General features: G+C 43.8%; 1 protein-coding gene across 12 annotated transcripts in view; it reads left to right on the forward strand.

Moving 5' to 3' along the window:
• TENM4 (teneurin transmembrane protein 4) overlaps positions 1-24,245 on the forward strand; it is a 788,706-nt gene that overhangs the window by 456,003 nt on the left and 308,458 nt on the right. For 9 of the 12 annotated variants that reach the window (XM_017949237.3, XM_017949235.3, XM_017949236.3 and 6 more), the window contains one exon: positions 23,801-24,010. The exons of the other annotated variants lie outside the window; for them this stretch is intronic. In XM_017949237.3, coding sequence (XP_017804726.1) covers positions 23,801-24,010 — 210 coding nt within the window. The remainder of the gene's footprint in view (positions 1-23,800; positions 24,011-24,245) is intronic. 12 annotated transcript variants of the gene reach the window in all.

Genomic DNA, 24,245 nt, shown 5'->3' on the forward strand with positions numbered 1-24,245 from the left:
GTATGTGTTTGATTAATATCAGTTTTCTTCCTCCTGCACAATTAAAAATCCTTAATTTCAGGGATGTTTCTTTGAGTTATACAACTTTCAGAAATCTCACTTCACTCCTTCAGCCAACGCCCAAGTTAGAATTTCCTTGGAAACTGCAAATTCGTATCACATTTTATCTGCCCCAGCATCCCTGCTTCTCTATTCTAGGAGAAAGACGAGCCCAGTAGAAAAAAAAAGGGAATTGCTCCTAGTATATCCTAAATGAAAATCAATGTTCTAAAGACATTGTGCTTCATCTCCTAATACACCTTGGAGGGATACCAGGGATTTGAAAGGAAGAAAAGGCTCCATTAGATGCAGAGGGCCTCCTGACTGCACACCGGAGGGCACGGGGGTGGCGCCTCTATTTTGTCTCTGTGCTTCTTTGCTGCCTGTTGACCCAAAGGGAGCCTGGGCAATACTGATGGCAGGAAGTAGCTTAGGAGCTTGGCTGACCTTCACTGAACCCAGAAGCCATAAAGAAAATGACCGAGACAGACATGATAAGCATTTCTGCATAACAATAAAAAAAGAACAAAGAACACAAGCAATGTCAAAGGAAACAAGGAAAATATTTGCATTTTATAAGATATGATAACTTCTTTAACATACAGAAAGCCCTACCAATCAATAAATAAAATAACACAACATACAAAGATATGTATGGTAATATCTAGTAAACATACTCAAACCCAGTAATAGTTAAAATAATGAATATCAAAATGGCTTTAAACTATTTTACGCCTATCAGGTCAGTGAGGATTTAAAAAGTTAAGACTACCCAGGGTTGCTCAGGTCGTGGAGAAACACGTGTTATTAATGAGAGTATAAAATCTGTACATTCTCTTTTGGAAAGTCATCTGGCATTATCTTTTAAATTTTTTAAATATTAATATTATTTTGCCCAGCAATTTATCTTTTAGCTTGCAAAGATATTCCAGTATGACCAAAAAAAAAAAAAAAAACTGTATGGCATGTGTACATCAAATACTACATAGGGCATGGCACAGAGTAGGTACCAAACTGATGATGGTTTTTATGAGTAAGTGAGCATTGTAAAGCCACCACAGTCCTAAGCATGTTGCATGTATTAACTCATTTAATTTTCACAAACAGCCTTCTGAGGCAGATACCATTTTTATCCCCATTTTACAGATGAGAAAACTGAAGTACAGAGAAGTTAAGTCACTTGAATAAGATCACACATTAAGTGGTAGGGCCAGGATCCTGCCCTTGACATTCTAGCGCTAGAGCAGCGCTCTCCAGTAGAATTTATTGCTGTAACAGAAATGGTGTATAACTTGTACTGTCCAATACGGTAGCCACTAGCTGCATGGAACCACTGTGCACTTGAAATGTGGCCGTTGTGCCTGAGGAGCTGAGACTTGTTCTTATAATACTAAATATTTAAATAATTAAATAATATTAAATATTAACACTTAAAGTTAAGATGGCTACCGTATTGGACAGCACAGCTCTGGAATCTGTGCTTAATCACTCCACCATGTTGGCTATGGTCACTAGTAGTAGTAGCAGCGCAGCAGCAGCAGCAATGGCAGTACTTCGGTGCATTAGAAGGAAGAACATTATGGCAATCGGAGCTCAATGCGACTGGAATAGGTTGCCTCTGGAGTGAGTAGTGAGTCCCTTGTCATGTCAGCAGCAATCACATTGTAGATGAGATTCAGGCAGTGGATTTGGGAGGAATAAGAGGGCAGATAACAGTAAGAGGTTGGGGAATTATTGATTTTCAAGGTTTAGTTCATCAGTGGGACTCTGATCCCAAATGGCAAATGTAATCCACACTCCTCATCTCACTGACACCTCGGGTGGGAAACTGTATCACCACAATGTTTCCTTTCAAGAACTCTCAAGGGTGTCTAGCCCCTCAGAGAAGGGGGAATTAACATTTGCTGGATATTTGCTCTGTGCCAAATACTTGACCAGGCTTCATTTATGATATTCTAAGCCTTATATGAGTGTCACAAGGCAGATGTTGTAAATCCCCATTTTGCTTTTGGAGTCACCTATTACAGATTATCTGCAATAGGTGACTTAATCTCTCTGAGCCAAAGACGCAGAGATGGGGTTTGAACTTAAACCTTCCTGAGTCTCTAGCCTGCTTCCCTCATTTTTCAGAGAAGAAACTGGAGGCCCAGAGAAAGCCAGAGTCCGGAGGGCCCAGGGCCTTTTCCTGCCCGCCTCCTACTCCTCCTCATTCCTGGAATCCTCTCCACATGACCCTTGACAGACAGATGACCATCCATTTTCTCTAGAACATTCCCCGAGGCCTCCATTTTATAGCTGAGAAAATGAAGTTCTGTTTAGGCTGGTGATTTTTGCTCAAAGTCACAAAGAAAGTGAGACACGGAGGCCAAAAGCCAGGGCTCCTGCCTCCCTCTCATGAGCTGCCACCCCACTGAGCCCACCCAGCTCCACCCCCACAGGATAGGACACTACTCAGGAGAGAGGCTTGGCCTCAAAGGTCTCTAGAGGAGGGTGACAGGCCCTGCTGTGTCTTCTGATTCCTCTCCACAGTTGATAGGTGTGCCATGGGGGCAGCATGTCCCCACTGCCAGGCTTGGCACTTGCCAGGCAAGGCCTCTCCCAGCCTTCAGGAAGCCCCTAGTCTCCAGCATGTACCACACTGTGCAAAAACCAGTCAGTTTTTCATCAGAACCCCCATAAAGCCATGACACATGCGTCTGTGTCCCTAGAGCCCAAGGCAGGACACCGTTAGCATCAGGAATGTGTCATCGAATGGATGACAAAGCAAAAGCACAGACTAGGGCACAGTTTAGCTGGCTTGTGGCACTAGCAGCAGTTTTCATCGTCTGCAAACAGATATTAAAATATCTAACAGCTTTGTTGTAAAGTAAGGCACTAAGAGTGTTAGACACAGAGTGGGCGACCCACTCGTCGGTAAGTTTCCTGAGGGCAGCATCACTGGCCTCTCACAGGTTCCTGACCCAAGGCCTGACACAAGCATAGCTTTCTATAAATACTTGTTGAATGAGTGAGTGAATGCATGAATGACTTAACAAACAAATGTGAATAGGCTGTGAGATTTTGAGAACATTTTATACACTAGGTGCTCAAAAAGTGTGAATTATTTTTCCTCCTCCTACGAATGTGGCATTTGAACTGAACCTTCAAGAAAAGATACTGGCAAGGGTATTGAAGGTCAAAGACATAGTCAAGCAAAGGCCAGAGGCCAGGAAAGTGCGAAGTGCCTCAGGAAAGGTCACAGGGAGCTGACTCCTCAGATCCAGGCCACTGTGTGGTCAGTAACCGTGAGAGCTGCCCAGAGACCCTTGCAGGGGACCAGCAAGGACAGTGCTCGGGGCTGCTTTTAAAAGGCTGAGCTCAGAGACTTTGCCAGAGCATCTCAGAAAATAACAAGTTGCCAAAGGGCAGGAGAAGCAGAGATTTAGCACTAATGGGCACTGCAGGGTCTGGGACGTCTCAGCTGGGCATCAGGAAATAATTTTTGACATGGAGAGCCATCTGTTGCGCTTTGTATAAGCCCTTCTGAGGGACGTACATAAGCACAGGCCTGGCTGGATTTTTGGATGTTGGATGTTGCAGCTGGGTGGAAAATTGGCAGCAAGAAGAGGAACAACTTTCCAGTGAGTGTGAATGCATCCCTAGGCCACAGGGCCTACTGGGGGTGTGAGGAAGACCAGAGGGGCAGGGCCCAGTTGACCACTTGAGATACTGTGATACCCGGACTCAATGCAGGGGACTCTCTGAGACTTGCACCCAAGGTGTCAGCCACTTGTCAATCACTTAGGCAGACAGGAAACAGGAGCCCAGGGTGAGTCCATGGACTCTGGCCTCATCCCTAAGGAAGAGGACAACTCCTGCCTACTGGTTTTCAGAGGAGGCCACAGCCACGAGTGGACCTGGAGCTAAAGTGGGACAAGGCCTCCAAGCATGTGTGTCTGCCTTGTTAGATGAGGACTGTCACGAGAACAGGGGTGGCTCTGCTTGCTCACCACTGGATTCCAGTGCCTGGCACATGGTACTTGCCAACCAGAAGATATAGGAATTATTACTGATTAAGGCAAGTGGCATTTCCTTGGAGGGAGACTGAGGACGCCACCCACTTTCTGCGCCACAAGCAGTCTGCAAAGCAGATGTTATTATCCTACTTATCAGTTGAGGAAGCAGCCTCAGAATCATTATGCAACCAAACTAATCAGGCTTCTTGCAGGTGTGATTCCTTTATGCCTACCCTGTGGCAAGTCCTGACCTGGGGCCAGACACTAGGCTTGCAGGAGATGTGCATGCTGGTGGAGAGGGAACCAAAGAACTGAGCTGAGGCTTGCTGGCAACTCAATGAGAGCAGCACGGTCTTACTTAGCAAAGGGCATGGCTCAACAATAAGGGTAGAAATGAAAACAGTGGGAGTGGATTTTTATGAAGACTGTCTACAGTGAGGTAGGAGATCTTAGGATGCCTTATGCAAAACCGTAACTCAAACCGGCTTCAATGATTATCGGTAGCTTCAACATTTATTATCTCATTTAGCAAGAAGTCCGGAGATAGGGCAATCCATGTTCATCAAGGCTCAGATTCAGCTTCTTGTGTTCCCCCGCTACAGTCCCGGGCACTGTATCCAGATGATTCCCCATCCAGGGAACCCCCAGACCTCTCCTCATATCAGATTGGCCGGTGGTCCACATTCCCTCATGGGGAAGGAGACTTTTGTAACTTGCCAGTCAGGATCTGCCAACTGAGACACGTAACCATAGTGTGGCTAGCTGAGCAAAGTCAGGATTCTGTTAGGAGGGCAGTGGGTATTGCTATGCAACCAAGAGTGGCTGCTACAAATGGAAAATAATATAATTAGCTCTACTCCCCTCCCCACAGGGCTGTCATGGGGATGCAATGAGATAATGGGTGTAAAAGGGTTCTGCACGTGGGATGGGTTGTTACTATCCTTATAGAATAATTATATTTCTATTATAGAATAATAGATGACACGTGAATGCAATCATCCATCCTGCTTGTGGTGTGCTTTCTTGTTCATCATCCCCTCCCCGCATGCACACACCTGTCATAGAGATATAAGAATCATCAGCATTTAAAAATAGGCCAGATACTTCATAGTAATGAGGTTATGGATGTCAGTGCTCTCTGCAAAGCCGTATACATAGCAGAGAGATTATTGTGGGATATAACATAGTTTTGGAAATCAGTCACAGGTTCCAATCCAGCTTCTACACCTTTCATGCTGTGTAACTTTAGATACATTATTTAATTTCTCTAAGCTTATTTCTCCATCTAGAAAACAGGAATAATAATCTCTCTCCAAAGGTCTCTGTGAGAATTAAAGGTAAAGTATATCAACACCATACCTGGCACAGAGCAGGTAGCAAATCAATGATAGCAAATACTTCAGTAGAGCTCTCGTACCTGAACTCTTTAACCCCCCGTACAACTGTGTGAAGTAGGTACTATTATCCCTTTTCTATCAATGAAGAAACTGAGGCTCAGAAAACTAAAACCTTGCCCACGGTTGTACAGCTAGTAAATGGCGGAGCTAGGATTCAGACTCAGACATGAGTTCACGTTCTGACCACCGTACTAAGCCAGCCCTCTCTACTGTTGCTATTGTTGATATTAATGGCACAAACCCAGTTCCACTGCTGCCTTCCTATAGGACCTTGGGCTCATTCTGTCGCCTTTCAGGCCTCAACTTCCTCATGTGCAATTCCACAGCTTGAGTTTATAGAGCCTTGCTCCTTTTAAGCCTCACAGAGAAGTGGTTAGGAGCTCAGAGTGGAGTCATCCACCTGGGGCCACCTCCTGGCTCTCCCCTTACCATGGCTATGTGACCTTGGTCATGTTGATTGACTACTATTTTCCTTATCTCTGAAATGGGGATAATGAAAGTCCCTACCTCTTAAGATTGCTGTGACAATTAAAAATGGATGTGTGTCTATACGCAGCATGAATGCAATGTCTGGCAAAGAGAAAGTGCCTGATCGATAGTAACAACAATTATTATCATTGTTGTTATTAGCAAGTCGTCTTTCTCTTCTGTGCATAAAGTTCTTCTGAGAGCCAAGGACTCAGTTATTCAGTCAGAAATCTTGACGCCAGTTTCTTTCAGAAAATCATAGACTTACAGAATGTAATCACTTAACCTTCTTTGAATTTATCTTCTCTCCTCTACTAAATGGGGGTGATAGGTGATAGTAACTCAGAGGGTTAATATGAGGATTAAGTGGAATAGCACAAATCAGTCTTGCTTGTTTTATTATTGGAACTCTAAGGGAGCTTAGAAGGGAACTCATGTAACCATGGTAATTTTCAGCTAAATTTCAGGCCCAGAGAAATTTGGTGACTCAATTCAGGTGGTGAAGACAAGTTGGTAACTGATGATGGATCTAGAGCCCAGGGAGTCGGGACAGACCCTGGATTCTACTAGAAGCCTTTATAGGATTTGAACATGGCCTCTCTCCCCAGTTGTCTGTTTACCACCATCCCTACCTCTGCTCCCAACATACTCAACTCTTAGTACTTGGAGTTCCTTAGCTGTATTGTGCTGTTTCCTCCCTGTAAGCCTTGGCACAAGCTGTTCTTTCTGCCTGGGACACTCTAACCAGCCCACTGCTGTAGACACACAGGCATGTACAACACATATGTGCATGCACAGCACACATGCATACCCACAATGCTTTCTTAACCTGGCCAACTCCTGGTTCACCTTTAGACTTCTGCTTAAACTTCCCTTTCTCTAGCAAGGGGCCACTGAGCCCCAATGCTCCATCAATTAAGGCCTTGATCTTTGTGTTTCCCTCTCACAACATTGTAGCGGAATTGCATATTCTGGGTTTGCTCAGCCACTAAACTGGGAACTTCTCAAAGGCAGGTGAGGGACCTAATCAAGTTCCCGTCTATGACTAAATTGGGGTGCTGGTTGGAGTCCCTCTCTTGGGAGGGCTGAGAACTAAACAGGCAGGATTTCGGTGGCAGGACACCCCAGAGGGATGCTTGGCCTTCTTCCTCAAGTGGCTGGCACTGCCCTCCTCTGACTAGCCCAGGGACCTGTGACAAATCACACAGAACCAGCCACTCCTCCCAACCTCACAGACCACTGAACACTGAGAATTTGGCTTGTAGAAACATTCTGAATGCATTTCCCACCCAACAGGCACCTTTCTCTTCCCTCATTTCCCAAATCCCATGAAATCCAAGGCACATGGAGCCCATGTGTGCCAGCACTAAAGTCACAGGAATGCTGCTTGTCATGATCTGCCCAAGAAACACCGAGAAGCTTTGTACACAAGCTTCACTCAGTGCCCTCCACTCCAGAAAGCAAAAAACCCTGTTTTGTTAGCAGCAGTCAGACTCTGTTCTCCAGAGCAGGGCAAGATCTGAACTTCTGAGCTTTGGATGGTGAATACCCTTAACCTCCAAAGTATGAATGCTTTTCTTTCCAGATAAGCTTTTTTGGTTACAAGAAACAAAAACATTCAAAACTCTAATTTTTTTTCCCCAATCTAGTGCCCTTGGTAAGGGTGACCAGCCTTTTCATTAGTTGATTTCTGATGTCCACTTCCCCCATGACAATGGCATTCGTCCTTTTGGTATGGTTACAGACAAAAAGGATGGGTAGAGAGCCTGCCCACTTTGGTTCATTCCTGCTTCTCCTCTTATGAACCAACTAACTTTAGTCTGTCTTGAGCTCATTCCATCAGTAAAATGGAAACAATAATGCCTATCTTGTAAAAGTGTTCCAAGGACTAAACAGATCATTTACACTAAAGCTCCTTTTCTTTTCTTTTTCTTTTTTTGTTATTATACTTTAAGTTCTGGGGTACATGTGCAGAATATGCAGGTTTGTTACAGAGGTATGCATGTGCCATGGTAGTTTGCTGCACTCATCAACCCGTCATCTACATTAAGTATTTCGCCTAATGTTGTCCCTCCCCTACCCACCCAACCCCTCAACAGGCCACAGTGTATATTGTTCCCTTTCCTGTGTCCATGTATTCTCATTGTTCAACTCCCAGTTATGAGGGAGAACATGCGGTGTTTAGTTTTCTGTTCCTGTGTTAGTTTGCTGAGAATGATGGTTTCCAGTTTCATCCATGTCCCTGCTAAGGACATGAACTCATCCTTTTTTATGGCTGCATTATATTCCATGGTATATATGTGCCACATTATCTTTATCCAGTCTATAATTGATGGGCATTTGGGTTAGTTCCAAGTCTTTGCTATTGTGAACCATGCTGCAATAAACATATGTATGCATGTGTCTTTATAGTAGAATGATTTATAATCCTTTGGGTATGTATCCAGTAATGGAATTGCTGGGTCAAATGGTATTTCTGATTCTAGAGCCTTGAGGAATCACCATACTATCTTCCACAATGGTTGAACTAATTTACGCTTCCACCAACAGTGTAAAAGCTTTCCTATTTCTCCACATCCTCTCTAGCATCTGTTGTTTCCTGACTTTTTAATGATCGCCATTCTAACTGGCATGAGATGGTATCTCCTTGTGGTTTTGACTTGCATTTCTCTGATGACCAGTGATGATGAATAAAGCTCCTTTTCTATAAATGGCCACCAGCTGAGGAGAACTTGCGTAGGCTAGACAAGGTAGTCTAGTAGACCGAAAATGGGCTCTGGAGTCAGACCTGGATTTGCAGTTTACTGCCTGTTGATCCTGAGCAAATCACTTGGCCTCTCTGTGCCTCAATGTATTCATCTGTAAAAGGGGGCTTTTATACTGTGAGTTCCACAAGGACAGTGTTATGTGTTGAGCACTATTGACCCACCACCCAGCCCTGCAGAAAGGTATATTGAAATCCTAATCACCAGTACTTCAGACTGTGACCATATATGAAAACAGGATGTTGCAGATGTAGTTAATTGAGGCGAGGTCATAGTAGAGGAGGGTGGGAACCTACTCCGCTATGACTGGTGTTCTTAGAAGGCAGCACCATGCAGGGAGCACACATATGATGATAAAGGCAGAGACTGGAGTGATGCAGCTGCAAGCCAGGGAATGCCAGAGATGGCAGCAACCCACTAGCACTAGGAAGAGGAAAAGAAGCATTCCCCTACAGGGTTCAGAGAGAGCATGGCCCTGTCCATATCGTTATTTCAGACTTCCGCCCTCCAGAACCATGAGACAATGAATTTCTGTTGCATATTAAATGTCAAGTAATATTGCTGAGTGCAAGAATGATTCCTGTTGTGGAGCTATGTTAGAAAGCACGTGGCAAGTGATTAGTGCAGTGCCAGACACAAAAGCTATTTGGCAAATGCTTATTCCTTTCTCTTCTCTTATCTCAAAGGCTCCTTTCTGTACAGAGTGCAATTGAGGATTTAAAAAAAAAAAAAAAAAGTTTGTTTTTCTTCTGATTTGGACCTGAAGCTGCCTGAAGGGTTCCTGCTTTAAAAACCTGACTTGGTCACTCAGGAGCAAGGTTGGGAAGCCATTTCTCTACTTGTCCACTCTCCCCCACTGCCTTCCTCGATTTTCAAGATTTCTTGGAGTGACAGTAGAGGAATTTCTAGAACTCTTGGTCCTCATTATGTTTGTGCTTTCCCCAAAAAAGTTTCACAAATCTTTATAGAAATCTAATGCAAGCAAGAGACCTTGGCACGGTGATCAAGTTCATGGAAAGCTGTTTCGAATCAGGGCATTTACTGGGGAAAAGCTGTTTTAGAAAAATATCTCTTAGTATATGCTTACATCCACACCACATGGCTTTCTGGGTTTTTTTAAAAACTTTTTATTGAACTATAACAGATATTCAGAAACTCCACTAATGATAAATACACAGCTTGGATTTTATTTTATATGCTTTGGGTTTTCTTCCCCACTGGTTGGTTTTTTGCCTGGTTCATTGGTTACACTAATCCCTGACTGTCACTCTAAGATGCTATGAAAGACAGACTGAGGCCCTGAAAGGGCTGTAGGCTCAGGTGGCCTGGGCTGGAAGCCCAGATCCACACCTCACTAGGTCCGTAGCTTTGAGCAAATGGCTTCACTTTGAACATTATTGTCCTCTTCCCAGGACTGATGAAAGATCAAGGAAGTAAACTCATGAATTTACAAATGTACATTCTTAGGTTTATTACTGTTATTTATTAAGGTTATTTTAGTCAGAAGCATGTGGGCATAGGGTTCAGTAGACCAAGATTCAGCACCCAGACTGGTACCCACTGGCTGGGTGACCTTAAGCTGCCTTTGTTTGAGTCTCCAAGTCTTTATCTGTCAGCTGGAGAAATCTTCACACTTTCAAGGGGCATGAGGGTTGATTAAGATAATTTATATCAAGGGCCTTCCACAGTGCTGGACACATAGTAGGTACCCAGTTAATATCCCTGCCCTCCCACCCTCCCACACCTGGCTGGTTTCCTTCTGAATCCTATCTCTTGCCCCTTTCCTTTGTACCTAATACTCCCATCCTTCCTCAAGTATCTGAGTAAGAGGCTGGACTATTAGGTTGTGCTCTTACTTCATCTTGAGGCCTGGAATTTTGCCACTGTGTAAATTGAGTGGAGGGAGGAAAACATATTTTATATGTGTGTGTGTGTGTGTGTGCGTGTGTGTATCCAGAGGAAGAGGAAGTAATAAATGACTTGAAAACAGCTATTTGGAAGCACTTTCTTAATCAAATCTCAGTACAAAAGTGCAGAGCCCAAGCCTCCCTGTTGAAGAGAGCACTCTGTGACCACAGATGGTTCAAGGTCTGCCATAAATTTCAGTGGCTCTTTGGTCATGTTGGCCAGCAGATTTTGACAGTCAGAGATAATCCAGCTTGCTTTGTGCGTTCCCTCTCTCCCACGTCCCATGGAAATTGGCCTTTCCATCAACCCAATTTCAGCCTCCAGAGGTGTGAATGAACCATCTTACACCCCTCTGGAGGCAGCGCGTGGGCAAGGTTAGAACAATCTGTGAGACACTAGGAGCTGCAGCTGACACATAGAGCTCAGTGAGTCTTCCAGTTGTCGCCCCACCCACCCCACCCCCATACTCCAATACCTCCCTCACAGCTTTTCTCCCTCTTGAGCCATTCCTGCTTGTCTCTTTCACCCATGAGGCTGCGTGCCCCTCCAGGGGAAGGGGTAGACTTCGTTCTATGTCTCCAGTGCCCACTCAGGGTTTCACACAGAGAGGTTGCCTGGATGTGTAGCTGGGGCTGGTGATGAAAGGGAGGTGCAGGCCAGGCGTGGTTGCTCACCCCTGTAATTCCAGCACTTTGGGAAGCCAAGGCAGGCAGATTACAGAAGGTCAGGAGTTCGAGACTAGCCTGGCCAAAATGGCAAAACCCAGTCTCTACTAAAAATATAAAAATTAGCCAGGCATGGTGGCATGCCTATAATCCCAGCTACTTGGGTGGCTGAGGCACAGGAATCACTTGAGCCCAGGTGCTTGCATCACTGCACTCCAGCCTGGGACTCTGTCTCAAAAAAAAAAAAAAAGAAAAAGAAAAAAGGAGGCATGGGAGAGCTACCACTTCCCCTTTTGAGTACCTGCTGTATGTCAGGCCCATGGTAGGCCCCAGACATGCATGCTTTTATGCATTTACTCTGCATGGGACTCCTGTAAGGTAGGACCACACACACCCTGAGGCTCCCCAACTCTAAAAGATCAACCAACCTGCCTAAAATCACAATAATCAGTTTTAAATCCAGATCTTTCTTGCTGCGTCTCTCCTGGGTTGGAGCCCCACTTGGCCCCTTACAAGTTGTGTGTCCCTGCACAAGTCATATCACCACTCCTAACCTCAGTTTCTTTATCTGTAAAATGGGGATGATGGCCATTACCCTTCCTGGATGTGGTAAGGATCACATGAGATCATGGCTGTGAAAATCCTGTGTAAAATGTAGAATAAATACTACTCACATGTAAGTGTTTTTATTAGGAGTTCATTAGGTCAAAATTGGTTGTGATATGTAGTGAAGCACCCACTACATGTGGAATTACCATGTGGCCTGTGGCCATATGAATAAACCAGTCCCCGCCCTCAGGGAACTTGTTAATAAGAACACCCAGACATCATGACCTTTAGTTTGCAGTGTTTGCACATCTTTAACCTGGCCCCTGACAATGTCTCAAGGCTGATTTCCTAGCATTTACCTCATTGTTATGCTTTTCTAGTCCTGTTAGCTTCCTCACTGTCCCTCAGATGAACTTGGTCCTGCTGCAGGGGCTTTGCAGTTGTGGGGCCCTCTGCCTAAAAGCTCTTGCCCCAGTGTCTGCTTGGCTCACTCCTTCATTTACTTCAGATCTCTGCTTACATGTTACCTCCTCAGTGAGGGCTTCCCTGACCATGCTGTTTAAAACAACACGCCCATGCCATCACTCCTAACCTCGTACCCACCTGACAACTATGTATTAAGTTGGTGCAAAAGTAATTACAGTTTTTGCTATTATATTTAATGGCAAAACCACAGTTAATTTTGCACCAGTCTAATATTTATCACACTTGATCTTGTTCTATATAGTTATTTGCTTACTTGTTCATTAATGTTTTCTTTCACTAGAATGTAAGCTTTTGAGAGCAAGGGCTTTGTCTTCCTTGTCTATCAGTGATGCTTAGAACACTGCCTGACAGAGTAAGCACAAAACAAATTCTTGGGGAAAAAAAACAGTACTTACACTTTAGTAATAAAAAGATAAATCGAATTAAAAATTGGGCAATGGATCTGAATAGACATTTCTCCAAAGAAGATGTACAAATGGCAAATAAGGACATGAAAATATGCCCAGCATCATATGCCATTAGGGGAGATGCAGATCAAACCACAGTGAGATACTGCTTCATACTCGCTGTAGTGGCTGGAATAAAAAAGTCAGATAATAACAAGTGTTTGTGAGGATGTGGAGAAATTGGCACCCTCATACACTGCCAGTGGGCATTTAAAATGATACAGCCACTTTGGAAGACAATTTGGCAGTTCCTTAAAAGATTAAGCATACAATTCAGCAATTCCACTCCTAGGTATATACCCAAAAGAGGTAAAAACATACTCTCACACAAAAATGTAGGCACAAAGATTTGCAGCAGTATTATGGGTAATAGCCAAAAAGTGAAAATAACCAAAGTTTGAATCAACCCAAGTTTCATAAATGGATAAACAGAATGTGGTATATCCATACAATGCAATGTTATTTGTCAGTGAAATGAAATGAAATCCTAATCATTGCTTCAACTTGGATGAACCCTTGAGAAAACATTTTGCTAAGTGCAAGAAGCCACAAAAGAACACATATTATATGATCCCATTTTTATGAATGCTCAGGATAGGCAAATCTGTAGCAAGAGAAAGTAGATGAGTGATTGCCTAGGCTGCAGGGAATTGGAGGACAATAGGGAGTGACTGCTAATGAGTGTGGAGTTTCTCTTTAGGGTGATGAAATGTTCTAAAATGGATTATGGTGATGGTTGCAATACTCTGCGAATATACTAGAACCCATTGGATTGAACACTTTAGATGAGTGGCCTGTATGGTATGTGAATTATGCGTCAATAAGCCTGATATGTTTAAAAACTCAATGAAAGTCCTCATCGAATATACCTGTGTCAAACAAGCAGACTAGCTGGCAGGCCATCCCTGTGTGAAGACCAGAGAAACCTAAGGGGCTCTCTTCTCGGTGTTCAGGAGACCAGCTGCCCAGGCAGGCGGGTGAAACAGGTCTGTTCCTGGCAAACACTTTTTAAAAAAAAGATTTTTAAGTCTCCAAGAAACCTGTGAGGAGGAAAGCTGGAGATCAAATGACGAGCCTGAGAAATTTACTGCGTCCTGTTTTTTAAAGACCATTTTTCCAACATAACTCACAGAGACAAATGGCCCGGGACCCGCTCCTGAAAATAACCATTGTCAAGGAGAGTTGACTTACTGTGAGCTGCCAGGCCAGGGGAGTAAGACCCACAAGATTGAATAGGCTGGAAAAGCCCTGGGAGGCTGTGGGTCTGCTGAGCTCCTCCCGTTAGGGACCCAAGGGAGAAACTGTCATCATGGCTAACTTTTCTGTATGTGTGTCTAATTCTGTTAAAAATAGCATTTATTGCTTTTTTAAAAAATCTCATAGTCACATGTGTTACTTGAAAAAATTAGAATATATTTTAAAAATCAGGAAAACAATTATTTCTAATATACTGCCCTAAGATAACTGGTCTTAACATTTTTGTACAGATTGCACCCATACACAATTGAACAAAAGTCAGAATTACTTTTTACACAGTTTTGCATAAAACTCTTTTTATATCCTGTTTCCCACATCGCTTAATATTCTTTACAAACATATCTTATAATATCTGTGTAATATCAGCATTATCCCTTCATTACACAAGTAAGCATTTACTTTTTAACATTAAGGATGTTTTTCCTTTTTAACATTTTTAAAATGTTTTACTTTTTACTATTACAAATGATGTTGTGATAAATATCCTTAGTGTAAATCTTCTGAGATGTCCTAATTTTAGGGATAAATTCCTAAAAGTGGAATTGCTCAGTTGAAAAGCTTTCACATTTTAAAAATCAGTTTATACTAAATTATACTACTAATATTAATGTATAAAAATCTTATTTAAGGGGCCAGACACGGTGGCTTATGCCTGTAATCCAGCACTTTGGAAGGCCGAGGCGGGCAGATCATAAGGTCAAGAGATTGAGACCATCCTGGCCAACATGGTGAAACCCCGTCTCTACTAAAAATACAAAAATTAGTTGGGTATGGTGGTGCTTGCCTATAGTCCCAGCTGGAGGCTGAGGCAGGAGAATCACTTGAACCTGGGAGACAGAGGTTGCAATGAGCCGAGATTGTGCCACTGCACTCTGTTGTGGTGACAGAGCAAGACTCTGTCTTAAAAAAAAAAAAAAAAAAAAGCTTAAAAATCAACATCTATGAATACCTACTAGATGCCAGATATTTTCACATTTATTATTTCATTTGCTCATGAGGTTTTTAAAAATAATCTTTAAAAGTATAAAAAGAACTTGGCTTACACCTATGATCACAACTACTCAGGAGGCTGAGTCAGAAGGATCACCTGAGTCCAGGAGTTCAAGGCCACAGTACCCTATGATTGTGCCTGTGGATAGCCACTGCATTCTAGCCTGGGCAACACAGCGAGACCTCATCTCTAAAATAAATTTTTTAAATAAATAAATAAAAATAAAAATAACTATATATGCTAAATGTAGAAAATTTTGAAGCTATAAAAGCATATTAAAAATTTTAAATTGCCTGTAACAGTGATAACCATTGTTAATGTGGTTTTTTTATTTTCAACCAATCTTTTTTCCTATGCATTTATACAAATTTATTTGTTCCATAAATATTTTTAAGTATCTGCTATGTTAGAGGAATCTGACTCTCCATTGTAAATTAAGTCGTTTATATCCTGCATTTTTTCCATAGTCTCCTTTAACCCTCACAGCAACCTCTTGAGGTATAGACTACAGCTACTGCTACCTTTGTTGGACCATAAAGGAACCTTAGAGAATAACCATCTAACAGAGGAAAGGATCTTGGGCTGCTTTGCCCACGATCTTGGACTGCTTTGTTGACCTGCACCCAGCTATCTTGACCACTATTCCATTGCTACAGACTGCAGCCTGTGATGTGGAACTGAATCTGTACTTCACTGCCCTCAAACAGGGTAGCCATGTAATTAATTGACCAAATCAAGGCATTTTTACAGTAAAGGGGGAACTATTATTAATTAATGTAGGATAACAGCTATAAATTGGGGCTGTCACTGACAAACCCGAATGAATAGTCAGTCTAGATTTTCAGATTTCCAGTTCTTTGAAATGCTTTGCAAAAGCGGATTCCAACCCATTTTAAATAACTAGGGAAACCAGCTGTCTTTCTTTGCTGAGCTGAGACTCTGAGTAAGACCAGAACACGTAGGTGAGCAATACGTGGTCCGTCTTTGGCAGGATAGTCTATTCAAGCAGTAGAGAAGAACATAACTCACTGGAATAAAAAGCAGGGCATGATACCAGTGCATTAGAATTCCTGACCCTCCACGAGCCGCAGACCTTTCTATCAGAAAGAGACTTTAGTTTTCTTCAGTGCCCCATCCTCTGCTCAGAACTGAGTGTAATTTCACTTATTCAATGAAGCAACTGAATGCCCTGTGGCCAGCATATGAGAAGAAAAAGAATGCATTTGGTTTTAGGTGAACAAACTAAAATGTTTCTGGAAAGGATGAATCCATCAGGGCAGTGTGCCACTGAGATGAGGTACCTACTTAGGTCTAAGGATTTTATTTTGTTTTCTTTCTAGGTGTCATTTATTGACTAATGGCTGTGTGTTGGGCTAAGTGTTTTACACACAAGATTCTAAATTACAGGGCTGCCAGTTAAAAGGTTATTAGGACGCTCTTCCGATAATCCAGGGAGGAAAGTGCCTTCCCTGCAGCCCACAGCTAGTGCTCATGTTACAGTTGAGGACTCACACTTTTCCATTGTGTAAGCTCACGTGAATTTTCCTACCATAGACTAGATGGGATTTTATCATAGACCAGTAAGATTCCGTTTGGGCATTTAGATGGATTTCTCAGGACTGCTGAGCAAAGTGTTAAAAAGTACATTTTGTTAATGGTCTTTCTTTTTGACAGAGTAATAAACTTGTTCATCAGCTAGCCCTCATAATTTTAGTCTCATGAATATTCCAAAGATACACTAAGAATCCAGAATGGTTGAATGTTCTTCTTGGACAACTAGCTTGCTCTATTTATAGGTTAGATTTCAAATGCAAGAGAAAGTTATCATCACCGATTCACACAAGGGTGTAACGGAAATTGTTTCTGCACATCTTAGGATTCCCTTGTCCTATGTTCTCTGTATGTATTAGGACAGTTTCCCTAACACGTTTCCCCTTTTTCTGATATCATCAACTAACACATTGATAAAAGTGTAATTGGCAGGCTTGCAAATCTGTTATTGCTTCTTTCCCAAAACCACCATGTTCTCTCTATGACAGATCTACAGCTGGAGAGATGGCAGAGGAAACCAATATTGGCTGAGCCTTTACCATCAGCAAGCAGACTGCTGGGCTCTTGGTGAGCGTAAGATCACCAGTCCTTCAGCAACTGTTTGCAGTGGGTATCGTCACTTTTTTTTCTTTTCTGAGGAGAAAATGAACACTAACAGAAGTAAAGTGACTTATCAAAGGTCACATAGCCAGCAGCCACATTAGGCTTTGATCCTTGGTTTGCCCAATAGGAAGTTCATGGTCTTTCTGCTTTAGCTGTGTTTCCCTGATAGACAGGCCTTTCGCTTTCCCTATGCCTGGTGGAAAATCCAAACCAGAGCTGATGAATTTCACTCTCACCATCACTTGGAAACAGCATTGAAGTTATGGGTTCTCATCTGGGCCTTATGACCACAGACAATTGACTTCACTTCTCTAAGCCTCTGTTTCTTCACCTGAAAAATGGAGATGAATTTTCCTACTGAGAGTGTTTTAAGGAAAAGATCTTGTGGAGAATCTGGGCCAGTTCCTGGCCTCCAGGAGAAGCTCTGTAAATGCCCCACCCCTCTGCCAATCTCAACCATACAGGTGTCTGCACTCCCTAACTGTGTTAGTCTGTTTTGCATTGCTATAAAAGAACTCCTTAGGCTGGAATTTCTTTATAAAGAAAATAGCATTGGGAGTTATACCTGATGTAAATGACGAGTTGATGGGTGCAGCACACCAACAAGGCACAAGTATACATATGTAACAAACCTGCACGTTATGCACATGTACCCTACAACTTACAGTATAATAATAATAAATAAATTAAAAAAAAAAAAAAAAAAAAAGAAAATAGCAGTCTGTCCCCAAAACTTCATCTGTCCTCAAATACAAAAAATTAGCTAGGCATGGTGGCACATACCTGTGCTCCCAGCTACTCAGGAGGCCAAGGTGGGAGGATCGCTTGAGCCTAGGAGACAGAGGTTGCAGTGAGCCAAGATTGTTCTACGACACTCCAACCTGGGTGACAGAGTGAGATCCCATCTCAAACGAAAGAAAATAGGTTTATTTGGGTCGTGGTGCTACAGGCTATACAAGCACAGCACCAGCATCTGCTTGGCCTCTGGTGAGGCCTCAGGAAACTTTTACTCATCGCAGAAGGCAAAGGGAGAGCATGTGTGTCACCTGGAAAGAGAGGGAGCATGAGTATAGGGAACCAGACTGAGGGGGAAGGTCCCAGAATCTTTAACAACCAGATCTCAAGTGAACTAACAGAGCAAGAACTCATTCATTTCCATGGGGAGGGCACCACGTAATTCATAAGATCTACCCCTGTGATCCAACACTTCCCCCCAGGCACCACCTCCAACACTGCGGATCACATTTCAACATGAGATTTGGAGGGAACAGATATCCAAACTGTATCACTCACTTTGTTTCCTTCTTTTTTCATCTTCATCTCCTATAAGCCAGAGCTGGGCTCGTGGAGACCGCCTCTCTAGAAACCCGGATGGTTCCCCTGTACCCTTCACTGGTCCTCTTAGTTGTTGGAGTCAGATGTGAGGAGGTTCATTTCAGGCATCCCACTCTTTTTTACCACAGGCACAGTAGAAGAATCTGCAGTGCCAGGTTCCCTTCAGCTGATAACCAGGACATGTGGGAAGGCACACCTACACCCCAGTCCCATGGAATCAGGCATCCTTATTTGCCCACACAAACGTACATCTGAGCCCCACCCAAAAAGCAAGCTCAGAAGATCATCTGGATTTTCAACATCCTGCCCGAGCTGAGCCAGTTAGAAGGGAGATCTAGGTGACTGAGTAAGTGCCTTATGTTTAGAGAGCAGATCCTTCTACAGTACAGTCCCGGTCTGGTCACTTTCCTGCTTTAAACATTTTCATGACTCCCCAATTAAGGTCTGATTTCCTTTTTCTAGTGTTCTCACTTCTGTCTCATTTATCACTGCTCTCTTGACATAGACTTTTGTGCCATAATCAAGGTACTCTCCTTCCTTCCTACCTTCCGTCTACCTTTATTCATCTAACAAATATTTACTACTGCTTTCTACATGCATGACACTGCACTAGGCACATATGGCAATGGCAAGGCAAGCTAGTGGGTGGACACAGACAAGTAAATACTTCAGGATGAGAAATGTTGCAACAGGGAGAGTCCAGGGAGTTGTGGGAGCACCTAGTGGGGTTGCCAAATGCAGGCTTGAAGCATCAAGAAAGCTTCTTGAGGGAGGAGGTCATGAAGTCAAACCCTAAGGATGAGTGGAAGCTAAGAGACATATAGGGTGGTAGTTGTGAGGAGGACGGAAGAGGAAAGGAAATGCCCCAGAGAGAAGGAAGAAGCTTGCGCAAAAGCTAAGAGGCAAAACTTTTGTGGTTATGCTCCATAGATTGCTGTTCAGATAGATTTAATGCAGAAAGTGCCTAGAGCTCTGCAAACTTGGCAAAAGAGAGAGCACTGAGTCCATGGAAATGAGAGCAGGCCAGCATGTCTTAGCAAGTCTCACTGGACTTGGTAAGGAAAAGCTAATCGTAACAATGAGACTTGGGAGGTAAAGGGTCAGGTGGGGAGACAGATTGCTAAAGACCTGGTGAAGGATGAAGGCTTTAGGCCAGCGTATTCCTCCCTCTACCACAGATACTAATGCTCCTATCTCTTCTCATTGAAATCCTCCAAGGCTCAGTAAAGTGTTTCTCAGTTCCTCCAGTTGAAATGAGCCCCCCAGCTCCTTGAACTGGGCTGTGGTTCTGTTCTGACAGGTCCTACCTCTGCCCTGCTGAGACCTCCTTGTGCACTTATCCCTCCCCTCCTTCCAGCTCCCTTGCAGCTGTGCTTCCTAATTGTATCTCCCTCACCTTCTAGCCCAATCACTGAGTGTTTAGGAAATGTTTGTGGAATGAAACAGGATTTGCCATACTTTCGTGATCATACACTGTTTTATAAAAAAGAAAAGATGAAGACAGCTAGTCCTCACTTTACATGTACGTATTTATGCATAGCAACATCGAACATTTATTATAGGTATTTACTGGCTGCCGCACACAGTTCTCAACATGTTACTTATTTTAATTTCTTTCGTCCTCAGAGCAACCCAGAAATTAGTAGGCACTCTTTTTTTTTTAATTTTCTTTTATAAAGGCGTAGAAACCGAGGTGCAAAGGGTGAAGTAATTTACCCAAGGTCACTGAATTGGCAAGTAGTGGAACTGGATTTCAGATGTAGGCAGTCTGGCTCCAGAGCCCGTACTCTCAATGTGACCCTCCCTTGCTCCTGTACATGCTGAATTGGTACAGCAGTGCATTTTCATACACATATTCCAAGCACTCCTGTATTACATGCGTTAAAAAACATACTAAATAGAACTTTGAAATACATGAGTTAAAATATTTTCTTACATCCTAGGAAATAGTTCTGTGTACCCTACCTCGGAAATCACTTAAATTCAAAGTTGCCAATGAATAAGAGGAAGGAAATTAACATGTGTCCAGTAATAACTGTACCTCACAGAAACTCTGCCTGGCACCGGCTCCCGTATGTTAGTTATGAATATTCAGAGCAACCCAGAGGCCTGAGGAGAGACCAGGGAATGCATGGGAGAAAGGAGAGACAGGGATGTGGCCTGGGAGGGCACAGTGCCATTCTGCCGTTCTCATCCCAGGGCCCCTGAAGTTTATGATGGAACAATTTACTTAGTTCTGGAACTATTTATTTCGTAAAGCTTGACAGATTTACTCAGGAAGAGGCTGTAACAAACACCCTGAAACAACATATCGTGTTTCTTAATTTTTGTCTGAAATTCTAACAACTCACTGTGGTGTGGGACTGGTTATCTCAAGCTCATCAGAAGCTCTGATTGAAGATTATATTGTGTCTTTGGTTAATAAAAGATGAGGAAATGAATGTATATTGGCTTAATAAATGTGGCCTGGTAGACAGAATCTTTCCAAAACTGGAACCGTAGCGGGAGTCATGAATGGGGTTCTTGGTGGGGTGGTTTTGTTACCTTTAATAGACATTTGGTGAGCACTAACCACTTGCTCATGCATATTGTGTACTCACATACATGATCTTTAGTCCTCATAGCAGCTACATAAAAGGTAGGGGTGTCAGGTGGACAAATTACAAATGAGGGGCCAGGCGTGGTGACTCACGCCTGTAATCCCAGCACTTTGGGAGGTTGAAACAGGCAGATCATTTGAGGTCAGGAGTTCAGGACCAGCCTGGCCAAAATGGTGAAACCCCATCTCTACTAAAAATACAAAAATTAGCTGGGTATGGTAATGCACACCTGAAATCCCAGCTACTGGGGAGGCTGAGGCAGGAGAATCACCTGAACCCAGGAGGTGGAGGTTGCAGTGAGCCGAGATCACGCTACTGCACTCCAGCCTGGATGACAGAGACTCTGTCAAAAATAAATAAAAAATTACAAATGAGGAACTGGAAGTATTTTTCCTAATATCATAAAACTAATAGGAGGTGAGGCTGTGATACAAACCCCAATTCTGTTCAACTCCAAAGCTCACTCCACAAATACACTGTACCCCAAGAATATACTGTATACTTTCATGTAGGAGACAGATACAGATAAATATAAACACAACAGAGCAGATATATTAGACCTGAAGACAAGGTTAATTCAGAGAAAGGAATGCGGAATGTTCAACCCTCTAGCACCAGGTGGTCAGTGGTGTCAGGGAAGGCAGGCTCTCAAGGTAAATCGGGAATGCTGGCTTAAAAGATTGTACGGTGAATCATAGCCTGAATTTTTAGGTAAAGAGACCAAAACACAGAGGAAGAAGCCACCCAGAGGTTGTACATTGGGCAGTGATTTCTGCTGCTTCAATTCTTCTTGCTGAATTTCTAATATCAACCAGCCAAATGGCACACACAGCAATTCGGTAAAATGTCACAAAGTTAAGCTCAGGGGTTAACCTTAAGAGTCATGGAACCTGGGGCCAGGCACAGTGGCTCACACATGTAATCCCAGCACTTTGGGAGGTCAAGGCGGGCGTATCAAGAGGTCAAGAGATTGAGACCATCCTGGCCAACATGGTGAAACCCCGCCTTTACTAAAAATACAAAAATTAGCTGGGTGTGGTGGTGCGCGTCTAGGAAAAAAAAAAATAAAAGGCTGGGCGTCGTGGGTCACACCTATAACCCCAGCACTTTGGGAGACTGAGGTGGGCGGATCACAAGGTCAGGCATTCAAGACCAGCTTGGCCAAAATAGTGAAACCCCATCTCTACTAAAAATACAAAAAAAAAAAAAAAATTAGCCGGGCAGGTGGCAGGTGCCTGTAGTCCCAGCTGCTTGTGAGGCAGAGGCAGGAGAATCACTTGAACCTGGGAGGTGGAGGTTGCAGTGAACCGAGATTGTGCCACTGCACTCCAGCCTGGGTGACAGAGTAAGACTCTGTCTCAGAAAAAAAGAGTCATGGAACCTGCAAAATCCTACGGGCTGCTCTTGTGTGGACAGACCACAAAAAGCTTCCCACCCTACCCTGCAAATAATCAGCCGCTCTCTGTGCCACCTCCCCCTTAGAGCCCCGCTGAACGTTAAGATGGCCCACTGGGACTGCGTTATTTTTCCTAAGATTCAGTCTGTTTGAAAAGCTGGATAGATATGACTATGTTATAAACCTTCTGTCACTCAAGGCGGGAGAAAATGAGCAGCCCTTGCTGTAAGTGGTTGCATTGTCTTGTACTGTATACTTTTATATGTCTGTGCTTATGTTCCCTCTCTTGTAGACGATGTACTGCACATGTTGAAAGGTTGGCCACAGATAAGACTGCAAATTGTCTGAGCTCAAAGTTCTTGTCCCAAGCCATCGCCTCCTCCTTCTGAAGAGTTGGGAGTTTGCTTATATAACTATAGAAAGCTGGGGTTTTAGAACCATGGCATGATAGAAACTTGGGGTCAAACTGTTTTACAACATCTTGGAACTCACACACGAAATGTGAGTGTCCTAAAATTATAGAATGTTCTCATCTTTGAACATTAGAACTTAAGAATCCTAGTATGTGAGACCCCCTAGAATTAAACTAGTCAACAAATACTTCTACAAGCCTACAATGTACCAGGCAGTAGGTTAGATTCTGGATATAAAGACATGAACAAAATTTCCTAAGGGTCTTGCTTTCAGGGAGGTTCCGGAGAATGTCAGAATTTAAGAATCATAAAGTGTGAGATTCTTAGAAAAACAAAACATTGCTGTGTTGAAATCCTAGACTGCCAAAGGTAGAGTGAAGCCTTGGATCATTCTCTCCAGCTCTCACTACCTTTTTACGAGGCCTAGGGCCTGTTGCAGGCAGGTCGGAGTAAAATCTCAGTAATAAGAACATCATTTCAATTCGGTGACATCACAGAATGGCCAGCTTATAGGGGGTCAGGGATCACCCAGTCACCACTGCTGCTTTTATCAGCGAGGCCACTGAGGCTCAGCGAGGCCACTGAGGCTCAGAGAGGGGCAGCGGTTTGATAGATCACATGGCCCTGTCAGGACTAGACCCTGGGTTTTCAGGTGTGTCTTGAAGAATAGGCAGAACAGAAAAGGCTTTCCATGTGTTTCCGAGATTGCCATTTGCCAGCCTGCGCTGAGGCCCCAGCTCTTCAGAAGGAGTTTGCAGCAACTTGCCCTGCGGAGGCATCAGCCCCGCCCCCGGCCCACGTGTGCAGTAGATCCCCGCGTTGGGAGCCCCTCCTTCCCGTTGATGCGTGTTTTATTTTGCTCCCTCCCCCTCCCCGTGTGCCTCAAAATCAATTTTCATTATTTTTTCTGTCTGTGTTTGTCTTTGTGGTTCGCAGGTGCTCCCTTGCATTGTTCATCCGCTTCATCAACCCCTATTGAGCAGTCCCCCTCCCCGCCCCCCTCCCCTCCGGCCAATGAGAGCCAGAGGCGGTTGCTAGGCAACGGTGTGGCCCAGCCAACCCCGGACTCAGACTCTGAGGAAGAGTTTGTCCCTAATTCATTCTTAGTTAAAAGTGGCTCCGCCAGCCTGGGGGTCGCGGCGAACGGTAAGTCCCTCTCTCTTCCTACTTTTGCGGGTTTGTTTTTAAAAATGTCCTTTCGTTGCCGATGCCTGCTTGGGCCGCTTGCCGGGGCGGAGGGGCCTGGTGCATGGTGGGCTCTGGGGGAGTTGGGGGCCTGGCGTGGCTCCGCGGGCTCAGGCAGCCCCGCTCTTGCCCCGCGGCGCCGCTGGAGTGTGCAGGAGTTGGGGGGCTGTTTCTGTCCCCAGCTCCCATGACAGAC

This window comes from Papio anubis, chromosome 12, assembly GCF_008728515.1.
Source record: "Papio anubis isolate 15944 chromosome 12, Panubis1.0, whole genome shotgun sequence".
Classification (NCBI taxonomy): domain Eukaryota; kingdom Metazoa; phylum Chordata; class Mammalia; order Primates; family Cercopithecidae; genus Papio; species Papio anubis.